The sequence below is a fragment of the Panthera onca genome, chromosome D1, assembly GCF_046562875.1.
Source record: "Panthera onca isolate mPanOnc1 chromosome D1, mPanOnc1 haplotype 2, whole genome shotgun sequence".
Classification (NCBI taxonomy): domain Eukaryota; kingdom Metazoa; phylum Chordata; class Mammalia; order Carnivora; family Felidae; genus Panthera; species Panthera onca.
The window spans coordinates 75,560,375-75,574,704 of NC_138348.1; the positions used below are offsets into that span (position 1 = coordinate 75,560,375).

Here is a 14,330-nt window from a genome sequence, read left to right on the forward strand (position 1 = left end):
GAGCCAAAGTCAGATGCTCAACTGACTGAGCCAGGGGCCCCAGCACCCCATGTCTTTTTGATTGGAACATTTAGTTCATTTACATTTAAAATAATCATTGACAGGTATGTACTTATTGCCGTTTTGTTATTTTCTGGTTGTTTTTTGTAGTTTTTCCTGTGTTCCTTTCTTTCTCTCTTGCTCTCTTTGTGTTTTGATGACTTTCTTTAGTGTTATGCTTGGATTTGTTTCTATTTTGTGTGTCTATTATAGGTTTTTGGCTTTTGGTTATGAGGTTCATATATAGTATTCTGTATATATAGCAGTCTATATTAAGTTGATGGTTGCTTAAGTTCAGACATTCTAAAAACACTAAATTTGTACTCCCCCTTTTCCATTTTATGTGTGGTATAATAGTTTACATTGTTTTATTTCATGTGTCCCTTAACTAATTATTGTAGATATAATTGATTTTATTACGTTTACCCCGTAACCTTCATACTAGCTTTATAAGTGATCAACCAGTGGAATTTTTTCCTTTCATAGTTTTCTTGCTTCTAGTTATGGCTTTTTCTTTTCCAGTTAAAGAAATCTCTCTAACATTTCTTGTAAGGCTGGTTTCAAGGTGATGATTTAATTGTTGATGTTTTAATTGTGTATCTTGGTGTGAGCCTCCTTGGTTTCATGTTGTTAGGTCCTCTGTGTGCTTCCTGGACCTGGAAGTCTGTTTACCTCCCTAGGTTAGGAAAGTTTTCAGCTATTGTTTGTTCAAATGTGTTTTTCTGTTCCCCTTTATTCTCCTCTGGGACCCCTGTAATGTGAATGCTATTATGCTTGAAGGTATCTTGGGTCCCTTAACCTATCCTCATTATTGTTACTATTATTCATTTTTATTTTTGCTGTTTAGCTTGGGTGCTTTCCGCTACCGTTTTTTCCAGCTAACTGATTTAATTCTTCTGCATCCTTTAATTTGCTGTTGATTCCCTCTAGTGTATTTTTCTTTTTCTTTTTAAGTTTATTTATTTATTTTTAGAGAGAGAGCATGAGTGCAGGAGAAGGGCAGAGAGGGGGAGAGACAGAATCCTAATCAGGCTCTGCGCTGTCAGCAAGGAGCCATGCACAGGGCTTAAACTCCCAAACTGTGAGATCATGACCTGAACCGAAATCATCTTCACCAACTGAGACACCCAGGTGCCCTGTGGTTGGTTCTTTTTTATATTTTCTATCTCTTTTTTAAGTTCTCACTGAATTCATCTACTCTTAAATTTGGTGAGCTTCCTCCTCACCATTACTTTGAACCCTTTACCAGCTATATTGCCTGTCTCCATTTTGTTTAGTTGTTTTTTTTTCTTTCTGTGGTTTTGCCTTGTTCCTTTTATTTAGAACATATTTCTCCATCTCCTTCTTTTGTCTGACTTTCTGTGTTTGTTTCTGGGAATTAGGTGGAACAATTCCCTCTCCTGGTCTTGAGGGAGTGGCCTTATGTAGAAATGTCCCCAGAGTAGACTGAGTGTGCCCAGCAGCTATTGCTGGCCAGCTGGAGCTGGTGTGGTCATAGCCCAGAGGCCTGATGCGCTGTACTGCAGGGCCGCCCTGGCACGAAGACTGAACTGGAGCAGGCTGGGGTTCCTGGGGTGCTCCATGGTGGGGCTGCCCCAGCAGATCTGCCTCAATTTTTTATATATTAGTATAATTTAATAATCCTGCTAGATGCATTTCCTAAGAAGAATCACTTATTAGGAAAGTACAATCTGTCTTTAACATATGATGTTTAAATTGGAAGTATTCTCTTCCAGTACTTATTTATCTGGGTAAATAAAATAACCTTCTGAATCAGAAGTTGTTTGTTGCAAGCATTTTGGACAGATTTCATTGGGCTGAATGCAGATTTCCCATTTATGATTCTTCATACCTCTCGAACATGTATAGTGGAATATGTATACACTTGGATTTCATTCACAAACAGTAACAGTTCTTTGATGACTTTCAGAAAGACAAAGTAGAACATAGTATTTAAGACTATTCCTGAGCCATGTGTTGTTTATTGTGATTTATGGTTGGAAAATACTAGATTGTGTTCCCAGATACAGTCGCACAAAATAAACAACCTGGTTCCAAAGAAGGAAGGTCTTTGATATCAAACAATTAGTGAAGAAAATAAACATCCTTGAAGTATGTGACAATGATATGTGGTCCTTGATCCCTGAGATTAGTCTGTTTTTAGTAATAGCCTTAGGATTGTGACATCTGATTTTTGTAGTTTTATTTATGCCACCGTTAACTTTGTGCTTTAAGTGCAGTGTTTCCTAAACCTCAGTCATTTGAATACCTTTGTGATTTTTGCCCTGGCTGGCGAACCACCCATATTATTTGTTTGGCATGTTAATCTTGTTTAGCATAACATTTTAAGTAATATATATTTTTAGGAACCTGATTTGAATGCTCTGGCACGGCGGGCAGCAGAAAGAAAAAGAAAAGCAGAAATGAGACATAAAGAGGCTCTGAAATTACAGAAAAATCAAAAAGAAGAACTAATGAAACAAAAAACCTGGTAAAATAATGATGATTTTTACCATATTTTCCACTGAAACCGATAGGGCTAGAAGTAGAGAATACATCGGATACTATTTAAACAGATATTAAATATAAGTCATGTGGTATATCAATTGATTTGTTAAACTTGGTTTAAAAATAATGTCTTGGGGGGCTCCTGGGTGGCTGAGTCGGTTAAGCGTCCAGCTTGTGATCTTAGCTCAGGTCTTGATCTCAGGGTTGTGAGTTCAAGCCCCACGTTGGGCTCCATGCTGGGTGTGAAGTCTACTTAAAAATAAAATGAAATAAAAATAATGCGGTGGGGGTTTGGTTTGTCTAGGTGAGCAAATTAACAAATGAGCTTTCTCTTCTAGTATGACTTTAGCAATTCCTTAGTTTCTGGAAAAATGTATGGCTAGTTCAGAATGAATGTCCCCCCAAATCTGTCTGCCTCCGATATAAAAAAAGAAAAATCAGTGCAGTTAAGAGCATGGAAAGAGACTCAGACTATTGACAAATCATTTAATGTGTATTTTTGCATGTTTTAAAAGTGATGGAGCCTCTTACTAGTCAACAGTGCTCATTTTATACAGTGGCCCACCTTTATCAACATTTCTAGTTTTCTTACTCTAAATCATTGTAAATTAAGAAGCATTAGTTTGTTGGGTCAGTTTCAGCATAGGGCTTTATGTCTTTAGCTACACCTCTTTTTACTTGTAAACATGTTCTTACACGTCTGTTGTGTAGAGACTTTTTATTAAACGGCATATTGAGCCTGTGGGATCCAACTGGAGGATTTCTTGAGATCCTCTGCCTTTTATATTTTAGACCTTAAAGGTTGTGCTATAATATTACCTGGGAGATTAATTTAGGACATCTCTTGTTTTTTTCAAGGCATATAACAGCTCGAAAGGAAGCATTACTTGTGGAAAAAGAGAGATCTGCCAAAATTACAAGTCTGCCACCACCACCTCCAACTCTTTTTGAGGTGAATTACTTTGAGTGTTGAGAAGAACTGGCTTATAATAATTCTTTATCATTAGAATTCAATGCAGGTCAAAATATCATTTGTTAATTTTTAAATTTGCAGGTAACACACATCTAGAGTATTTAAAAATAATCCTAGATACTTTTTTACCCCTTCTTTAGTATATATCTCTGATGTATAAGGATTTTTTTTTTAAGCACAGTACTAATATTCGTGATATCTAATACCCAGTCTGTATTCAATTTTCAGCAGTTGTCTGTATTTTTTTTTAGTTGTTTCAAAAGCTATGTTTTTGATTTTTAAAAAACTATAAATGGTTTGGTCTTTTTTAAAAATGCCCTTTATTTGTTGGGGGGAAAAAAACTGGATTATTTACCCTGTCAACTTTTTACATTCAAGATTTGGACATTGTAAATGGTTAGCCTCTTAGAGGTAAAGAAGTTTGGTTTAGATAAATTAATAAATTTACACGAGATTACATAAAGTAGATGAGAGATGTCTATTTCTCTGTGGGAGTAATATGTGTGCTTTTGTGATTTGGAACTTATTTTAGAAAAGACAAAGTAGAAATTAATTTTAAAAGGTATTGGTTCTTTTGTTTTACAATAGTTTGTTGTAGTTATTGAAATGGCTGTTTGGATGATTATCACAATTACATAGTTATTTTTATCTTAAAAAGTAGAAATTAAAAAACCATTACATACAGGCCTATCTAATTTCATTGCATATACAAGTATATCTTATGTAGGTAAGATCAGCAGAGGTACCAGATGTTGGCCTCTTAAGGCTTTGATTTTGTCAGCCTTCCTGCTTTTATGTGGAGCCATCTGCCATGTGACATTTGATCCAAAAGATTCAAATGGGAGCATTTCAGATTTCGCTCACTCCCTCAAGTACCGTCTCCCTCAGTACCTCCAAGTACCGTCTCCCTCAGTACCTCGTCTCCCTCAGTACCTCCTTAAAACACAAGCAGTATTTTATCCATGATGCCTTTTGATTACTATTGTAATTCATGATGTTCTAACAAGTCAGGGTCAAATACTTACAAAAAGCAAACAAAGCATTATCTGTGTAAGTGATTTGGCAAATAGGGATTGTATGCAAATGTGTAGTTGTACTTTTCCCCCCAACTTTTTATTATGAAAATTTTCAAAATACAGAGAAGTTAAAAGGCAAGTACAGTACAATGAATAGCTGTTTACACCTATATGTGTGTATAGATTTCAAAGAGTTGTGTGTATAAATGCATACATTTGAATATAAATTGTAGCATATTTTATGCTTCTTATAAGAATAAGGACATTCTCTTATGCAATGACAGTATCACACTGAGGAAATTAATACTGATTTTTTATACCATTTAGTATATAGTCCATAATTAAGATTCTCCAGTTGTCCCTAAATTGTTTTACTTTACAACTTCGTTTTTATGTTTGTATTTATATTTATATTTATATTTATATTTATATTTATATTTATATTTATATTTATATATGTATAAAATCTACTGTCAAGTTAGCTTACAGTGTATACAGTGTGCTCTTGGTTTGTAGAAACAACTTCTTTCTTTTTTAAATAGGATTCCAGTTGGGCTTCACCCATTGCTTCTGCGTGTTTTGTCTTAGTCTCTCTCAATCTAGAACATTCTCTCACTCAACCCTACTCAATTTTTGTATTTCAGACTTTTTGAGGAGACTAGTTTCTTATATTCTGTTTGTCTCACTTGGTTATGGTGGTGAATACAAGACATCTCTATTAAAAAGGTATATTTTGCTCTGTTCAGTTATCAAGTAATCTGGGAGGTGATACTTTGGCACCAGACAGGTGTCTATCATCCATCTACGTTTATTCACTGTCTTACTTCTGTTTGAAAAAGGACAGCTTTCTCATCACTGGGCGTGCACCACCATAACCAAGTGCTCAAACTTAGAATCCGTAATAAGAGAGCAACTTGCCATTATGTACCTTCTGATGTGATGCAGTAAACTACACAGCATCACCAATTTAGTATTCTTGCCTAAGTACACTCTAGTTTCTCAACCTATATTCCCCATTAATAGAAATACAGTGAATGATTCTCATGTAAGAAAAATGAATAAGAATAACTGGTTAGATACAAAATTACTTTTTTTTATTGGGTTCAGCTTTAATTGAAAATACTGTTAACCTAATAATCCATTGTCTATGTTCCTTTTTCAGAACATTGAATTAAAGAAAACTTCTCATGTGAAAACCAGTAGTTCTACCTATCATCACCTCCACACTTTTGTGAATAGAGAAATGGACACAAACCAGGTGATTGACTTATTGTTCATGATCCTCACTTTATTTCTGTTCATTGAAGTGAGTTATATGTGTAATTTGGCACTATACACATAAGCATAAACTATAGGAAAACAACTACCAATGTCATCACCAAAGAGTAATGTGATTCATACATTAATGAATTCATTGTAGCCTTTGTATATAAGTATATACACATACTTTTTTTTTTTTTTTTTAATTTTTTTAATGTGTAATTTATTGTCAAATTGGTTTCCATACAACACCCAGTGCTCATCCCAACAGGTGCCCTCCTCAGTGCCCATCACCCACTTTCCCCTCCCTCCCACCCCCTATCAACCCTCAGTTTGTTCTCAGTATTTAAGAGTCTCTTATGGTTTGCCTTCTTCCCTCTCTGTAACTTTTTTTCTCCCTCTTCCCCTCTCCCCTCGTCTTCTGTTAAGTTTCTCAGGATCCACATATGAGTGAAAACGTATGGTTATCTGTCTTTCTCTGCCTGACTTATTTCACTTAGCGTAACACTCTCCAGTTCCACCCACTTTGCTACAAAAGGCCATATTTTGTTCTTTCTCATTGCCAAGTAGTATTCCATTGTATATATAAACCACAACTTCTTTATCCATTCATCAGTTGATGAACATTTAGGCTCTTTCCATAATTTGGCTATTGTTGAAAGTGCTGCTGTAAACATTGGGGTACAAGTGCCCCTCTGCATCAGCACTCCTGTATCCCTTGGGTAAATTCCTAGCAGTGCTATTGTTGGGTCATAGGGTAGATCTGTTTTTAATTTTTTGAGGAACGGGACCCCCACTGTTTTCCAGAGCAGCTGCACCAGTTTGCATTCCCATGTACATATACTTTTCAAAACATAATTTTTATAGGCATCATAGAGTTTATTTAACCATTGTTTTTTTGTTCATTTCTTTTTGCTTCTGTAAATAATGCAAACATAATAATCTTGTAAATTTTTGTGTATAATTCTGAGGTATATTTAGAATAGACTCATGGAAGAGAAATTATTGGATCCAAATTATAACATTTGATACAGATACTTGATATGGATCATTAAATTGCCTTTTAAAAAGTATCAGCAACATATGAAAATGGGCATCTTATCATACCCTTATCTATTCCCTTGTATGGATTATTATGGTTTAGAAATTATTGCCAGTCTCAAGAGTGATAAATGGTAATCCTTGTTATTATAATTGCTATTTCTTTATAACTGGATTTTAATTTCTTTTCATGTTGGATATATTTGGCTACTAAGAAAACAAACTTTCCCAGTATAGCTTTCTTTTGAAGTTTAGAGTGCAGCAAATACATATTTTGGTTAACTACTTATTGGCAGATGTTAAAATCAATATTCAGTTCAAACCTGAGATAGATGAATATTCTCATCATAGAATTAACTTCTAAGAAAAAGAATAAATCTTGATTTGTTTAAAATAATATTGTTATTACAGCTTTAATAGTATTATAACATAGGGACAGTAACTTCAGTCTGTGGCTAACTTGCTTTTGTGGTTACTATACCACATTTTGCAGTATTAAGTAGATGTTGATGAAGAAAACATTTTTTTTTTACCTAGCTGTAGTATAGGGTACCGCTGATGGAGTTACAGTAAGTTATTAAACTTTCCTCTTTGATAGTAAATAAAAGACCTCTCTCCTCTTTAATTTCTGGGTTGAAGATTGGATCAGTACTTGTAGTTTTATAAAAACAGTCCCATAAACTAAAGCATTCTGATATTTGTTTTATTTGCTACTTTATACCATTACTTAGGAAAAAAAAAATCTGCCTTTAAACCTTGGGTTTAAAATGTGACAGTGGAGCAGCATATTTGGTTTTCAGGATAACAAAATTACCTCTGAATTTTCAGCTGCATCTTGTTCCTTTTTTTTTTTTAATGTTTGTTTATTTTTGAGAGAGAGATAGAGCGTGAGCAGTGGAGGGGCAGAGAGAGAAGGAGACAGAATCGGAAGCAGGCTCCAGGCTCTGAGCTGTCAGCACAGAGCCCAATGTGGGGCTCAAACTCACAGACTGTGAGATCATGACCTGAGCCAAAGTTGGATGCTTAACCAACTGAGCCACCCAGGCGCCCCTTGTTCCTTTTTTTTTTTTTTTTTTTAATGTTTTTTAGTTTTGAGAGAAACAGAGCATGAGCTGGAGAGGGGCAGAGAGAGGGGGAGACACAGAATCAGAAACAGGTTCCAGGCTCTGAGCTGTTAGCACAGAGCCCTACATGAGGCTCAAACTCACAGACTGTGAGATCATGCCCTGAGCTAAAGTTGGACGCTTAACTGACTGAGCCACCCAGGCGCCCCTGCATCTTGTTTCTTTAGCAGCTTTCTGCAAATAAACAACTTTCATATGTTCAGTCAGCCTTTTTAGCATGTACAAGTATAAGATGTTTCATTTGAATAGCCTGATAAAGTTGTTCTAAAATCTTTTATGTCATAACATTTGTCTTTGGCTTAAGAATGATGAGGTAGTCTCCTGTATCCCCACTTAGAGCCAGTTATTCTCTGAATTATGTTTAGCTACGTTTACTTTCTATGCACACAATAAAGAAAAACATGTTTGCGTTTTCTAAATTACTCATGGCCTTCCTTGTGTTTGTTCCTTTGTCCATGACAGTTGCGTAGCAACTTGTTAAAAATGGATTTTTTGTCCCTAGAAGTATTTTTCCAATCAAATACACTGTATTGTTTGCTGTGAGACCCAGAAATGTCTGTAGACAAGAAAAGCAGAAACAGTTGAATTCATCAGTTAGCCTGCTGTCCTACTTAAAAAGATTTCTGTCCAAATGTCTGACGTACAAGATGCAGAAGTAGTATATTTAATAATATCACGTTGTGTGCACTGCAGATTTTAATTGATGGAAGAGTTTTTTAGAAACATGTTTTCTAAAAAGAAAATTTGTGTGGGATTCACAGTTTTTGCAAATTTCATGTACCTTTTGAGTTCAGCTGCTAAAAATTTAATCTAACGATTATTTCAACAAGGTTTTTGTCTAAATTTTGTGTCAGGAACACAAGTCTATAAGGGATTGTCTTCCTAAAGTATGCTTGTAAAATCTTGTTTTGAAGTTTGGGCACTCTAACCCTTTATTTTCTTCATATCTTTTATGTACCTCATTGTGTTTGGACTGAATATCGTGAATGTTGTGTATTTTTGAAATTGTTCCTTCCCTTAAAGTTTTGGTTTAGCAAAATTGACATTCTGCTATTAATTCACCTTCAAATGGTGTGGTGAATTCCCAAACAACACTTCTTAAAAATGTCATGGCCTGGTGTGCTTGGATGGCTCAGTCGGTTGAGAGTCTGACTTTGGCTCAGGTCATGATCTCATTGCTTGTGAGTTCGAGCTCAGCATTGGGCTCTGTGCTGACAGCTCAGAGCCTGGAGCCTGTTTCAGATTCTGTCTCCGTGTCTTTGCCCCTCCACTGTTCGTGTAAGTGCTCTCTCTCTCTCTCTCTCTCTCCCAAATATAAAATAAAACATAAAAAAAAATTTTTTTTAAGTCATGGCCTAAATGGAATGAAACGGTGTTCTTAAAGATCACTTTATTTAATTTAATGCATTTTAATTCCCTAAATAAATTTTTTGGAAATTATAGTATTGATTTAATCTAACCTTTGTTCTGCCTGGTGTTCTGTGTAGATTTGCACAAATATTGATTGGCTCAAAAGGGATATAATTTTTCTTGAATTGTATTAGAGTTTATATGTTTGCCTTTCTTCTAGCCATTATGCACCCACATAAAAGCTTCATTTTCAGCATGAGATAAAAAGTTATTTTGCAAATAGTGCAAGGTTTTCATGCTTGTTGTTGTAGCTGCAACTATAGCTATATAAATTTCCTTTTCTTCTTTAACCACGGTTCTTACTCTGGATTCATTTATCCTGAAATGGCAGGCGAGCACAGCTGCAGCCCGCAATCCACAGGACATACAAAGCAGTGCAACTTTTTCTTGTAATATCGTGACTTTTCCTTGCTTCTTGGGAGTACTTCCACCATCACTAGTGGTACTTTGTATGGGTCCCATGATGTTACGCAAGGTTTATGACACTGCCCTAATAAACATGATGAAAAATACACAAGAACCACAAGACATCACTTTTTACCACTTTTTACCATATGCAGTTAACTGGAGAGGTAAATTGCTCATGTAGAAATGATTGGTGTCACAGTGTTTTAAGCAGACACAACATTTGTGCTCACTGCAATAGCAACCAGAAGTGGCTAAAAAATTAATACAGGGTGCCTGGGCAGCTCAGTCTGTTGCACGTCTTGCTCTTGGTTTCTGCTCAGGTCATGATCCCGCGGTCATGAGATTGAGCCTCGCATTGGGGCTTAAGATTCTCTCTCTCTCTTCCTCTGCCCCTCTCCCCTGCCTCTAAAAAATACAGATGAAAAATAAATAATGATGATAGTTCAGTACGTGCTACAGTTAATTTTATGCAGTTATGACTTAAACATTAAATCTTTATGCCTGTTTACCTTTCTCGACTGTGAGTGCCTCCACATCTGGTGTATAAGTGCTTGTGTGTGTGAGTTTTGATAAATTTTAACTTTTTATATCAGTTATGGTAGTAAATGATAAAATAGACTAGTACCTTACATATATTTTACACATTCATGACATACCTAACTTTTCTTAATATTTTTGATATTTCTAGGCTACCTGGTTCATCTGTGAGTTTTTTCAGATTGTTGCAAATCTCCAAAAATTTTTCGAATGTAATTATTGGAAAAAAACCCATGAATAAGTGGACCTGCACAGTTTTATACCTGTGTTGAGTCAACTAAAACAGCTTTCATAGTCATCGTTCTTAGTTCACCTTAGAATTTCAGCATATAAAGGATGCATTTACTATGCTTTTTAAGATGTTTACTTAAAGACACATTTGTAATGCTTAAACGTGTACTTGAAAGTGAACATTCAGGTTCAACAGTAAATCCAGGTTATATACCCTTTCCCCTCCTGTTTGCTACCACTGTTAGCTTGGTGAGATAATAGCTGACTGTACAATCACATAATCTCTGATTATGCACAAGTTTTAGGAAGTCAGAAATTATCTTAAAGTAGCTGTTTTGGTGACTTGGGCTCCCTGAGGTTGAAGTGAAGCCGCAGCTGTTGACTGAAAACCAAAGACAGATCTCAGTGCTTCCCTAAATGACCTTTGATGCGTGTGGGTTCTTCACTACTAGCTTTGTGAGTGCTGACAACGCTGTTATTTTAATGGAGTTTCGGAACAGAACAACAATGGAGGAATGTGTTTGGAGGAGTATAGTGTAATCTGGCTTAAAGTGAATGAATTTGTTCAACTTTCACTAACAATTTGATATTTTTCATTTATACATACAGTTGATAATTGTGGGCATTTAAAAATACAACTCTTTCTATTTTATATAAGTAGGGAAGCATGATTTTAAAGTTATTGTTTAGTTATCACTTTGCTTCACAATTTTTAAATTTTCTGAAATGTACTGATTGACTGCTAGCCAGATCCTCATGTGGCTGCCGAAGAAGAAGTGAAAAGACTGGAAGAACAACAAAAACAAGCAGCACAAGAGAGAATGGAACAGTGTGAAAAGGCGCATGTGCGGGGTTTCCAAGCAATGAAAAAGATCCACTTGGCTCAGGTAAGAATCCTGGCTGTAGACATACCAATAGGCTGTAGAACTGATTAGTGGACAGCCTCAGAGGTCAGAGGTGTGAAGGATGTGAAAGTACATTCTTTGACTCCTGTCTTTGCAAATTTCCCATTTCACATTCAGGTTGGATGAAGCAGTTCTCACTGACAGTAGTATATTGCTGTTCTAACATTTTTTGCAATGATGAATTTGTTGAAAGTTTAATATTTTAATCAGCCAAAAATGGCCTGAAGAGAAATTAATCACTTTTCTCATTTAATGAATTGCATTTGTGCTCTGCGAATTTTGGGATTCTGTTTACTAAATATTTACTGAGCAAAGCACTTGCTGACTTTGCAAAGTATTGATTCAGAAGTAGAGTCATGGTTCTTCCTATCAGGGAGCTTTGAAAAAGTGTCACAGAGCTCTAAAATATGTATAATGAAGCCTGGCTTTATGAGTTTAGCTTTACTTCTGTCATGCTTATTATCGTTCAGTGTTTATCCTTATCCTTATCCTTGGAACATAGCAGAAAACAATTCATTTTAGAAGTCAAATGATTTTATTTTATGTATTTGACTAATGCATTTGGATGTTTTAAACACTCATGTGAAGAATGAGTTTTTAAGTGCTTCTGTAGGAATTAAAAGCCTTAAAGTGGGACCACTGGGTGGCTCAGTTAGTTAAGCGTTGGACTCTTGATATTGGTTCAGATCACGATCTCACAGTTTGTGAGATTGAGTCCCGTGTTCAGCCCTGTGCTGACAGCGCAGAACCTGCTAGGGATTCTCTCTCTCCCCCTCTGCCCCTCCCCAACTTGCTTGTGCACACTCTCTCTCCCTCTCAAAATAAGTAAATAAACATTAAAAAGAAATAAAAGCCTTAAAATTCATTGGTATAGTTTTAACTGATTCATATACGACCTTCTCAGTTAAATTTTTAGGTTTTTATAAGCTGGGAGTAAATTATGACTAAAATAACTGATTACCTGAATTATTACCAATAGTTCTCATACTAAGACTTAAACTGATAGAAAAAAAATGTGAAAGACAATCAAACTGAACACATTGTTCCACAAATCAGTAATGTTTAGTGGTTAAGAAGGTAGACTCCACAGTCTGCCTGGAATTTCTTCTCTTCACTGCTTGGCTGGCTGACCTCAGGCAAATTACCTAACATCTCTGAATTGTTTCATTGTCTGTTTTGAAGATTACATGAGTTTAATAAGCCCTTAGAATTGTGCCTGGAATTTCATAAGCTCACAGCAAATGTCAGTGGCGATGGAAGATGTTAATATAAATGATTCGAGTAGAATAATATGCCGGACTCGCGCTGAGCTAGAAATAGTATATTCAAAGAACTTTGAAGTTAAATTTAATGGGATTGTTTGAATCCTAATATAAAAAAAAATGAGTCATAAAACTTGATATAATAAGAACGAGTAGTGTTGTGGGGCCCCTGGGTGGCTCAGTTGGTTAGGTGTCCGACTTGAGCTCAGGTCATGATCTCGCGATTTGTGAATTCGAGCCCCACATCGGGCTCTGTGCTGAGAGCTCAGAGTCTGAATCATGCTTCGGATTCTGTGTCTCCCTCTCTCTCTGCCCTTCCTTTGCTTGCTTTCTGTCTCTCTGTCTCAAAAATAAATCAACATTAAAAAAAATTAAAAGAATAAGTAGCGTTGCGTCTATCACCACTTGGCGAACACTGTTACACGGCTCTCTCTCTGCCTTTTTGTAGGCTCAGTGTCTCTTACATGAAAATGGTCATCAAAACCTGCAATCATCAAAACCACTGGTAGAGGATTTCCTTTTCCCTGTGTGAACCTTTTTGCTGCAGACCCCATTGTGTCCTGGGATCTCATTTCCTGCTAGTGTCTGTTGTAAATAGTATTTGGCCCCTGCATACCTCTCCAATATTATCTTTTTCCCTTAACCATCCTTGCCCTCGGTACCCTGTCTGTCCATTACCTATAGCAGTGTATTTTCTCCAAATGCCCCATGCCTTCCTCTCTATACCTCTGTGCTGCAGTAATTATTTCTTATGTGTACTCCTCCACCCACTTTTATCTGCCTTAATCCTCAACTCAAGGGATGAGAGGTCTTCCCTTATCCTCCCTTACTATCTTACACCACTAAAATTCAGTTAGATAACCTCACTGAAACATCCTGCTTAAACTTTCATATTAGCCTACCTTCTTAGGCTTAAAGACCTATAGATAGATCCTGTTTCATCATGGGGATTCACAGGAGTGTGAAGTAACACGAAATATCTGTTAAGCCAGTCACTCTGGGTCTTGGTGCTTCTCTGAGACTATTCTATGAGACTCCTCTAGTCTAGGAGTGAGGTTGTGTTCTAGCATCGAGCATGGTATCTGGCTTCCAGTAAACTTTTTTGGAGTGAAGAACTAATGACTTTTTGTGGTAGAACACAGGAGGGGGGTGGGGAGGGAACCCCAGTCCCTGTTCCTTGTGACTTCTCCACTTGGCCCTTCCTGTGAACGGTCCTGTCTAAGGTCTGTGCCTCCACTGTTGTTGATTAAGTCTCTCCGTTCTCGAAGACTCAGGAGAAAGTAATGAAAGAACTCAAACAGCTGCAGCAAGACGACCTGGCACGCAGGAGACAGACTGTGGCACAGATGCCCCCGCAGCTAGTTGAACTTGCGTACAAGCGCAGTGAGATGAAAGAAGACCGGCAGAGGGAGCTGGAATTCGCCTTTGAAGACCTGTATGATGCAGACAGGAGTAAGACCCTTTCAGTATGCTTTCAACAATGCTTTTAGAAGTGTTTGGGTGGGAAAATACATTTGTATTGTTGAAGCAGTCGTTATTTTGAAATGACTTCTCAGGTTGAAAGAAGCTCTCAGGGGTTAGACTTGGAAACCATGATGGCCTTTAAATTATATGCT

At 36.6% G+C, this 14,330-nt stretch overlaps 1 protein-coding gene across 10 annotated transcripts in view; it reads left to right on the plus strand.

Annotated features, from left to right (window-relative positions):
* Positions 1-14,330, plus strand: part of CEP295 (centrosomal protein 295) — a 55,211-nt gene that overhangs the window by 9,824 nt on the left and 31,057 nt on the right. For 6 of the 10 annotated variants that reach the window (XM_060605343.3, XM_060605338.3, XM_060605337.3 and 3 more), the window contains 5 exons: positions 2,406-2,530; positions 3,406-3,499; positions 5,699-5,794; positions 11,294-11,434; positions 13,983-14,166. In XM_060605343.3, the coding sequence (XP_060461326.3) occupies positions 2,406-2,530; positions 3,406-3,499; positions 5,699-5,794; positions 11,294-11,434; positions 13,983-14,166 (640 nt within the window). Of the gene's footprint in view, positions 1-2,405; positions 2,531-3,405; positions 3,500-5,164; positions 5,263-5,698; positions 5,795-11,293; positions 11,435-13,982; positions 14,181-14,330 lie in introns of those variants that run through there. The other 4 variants (XM_060605344.3, XM_060605345.3, XM_060605347.3 and 1 more) reach the window with 4 other exon arrangements.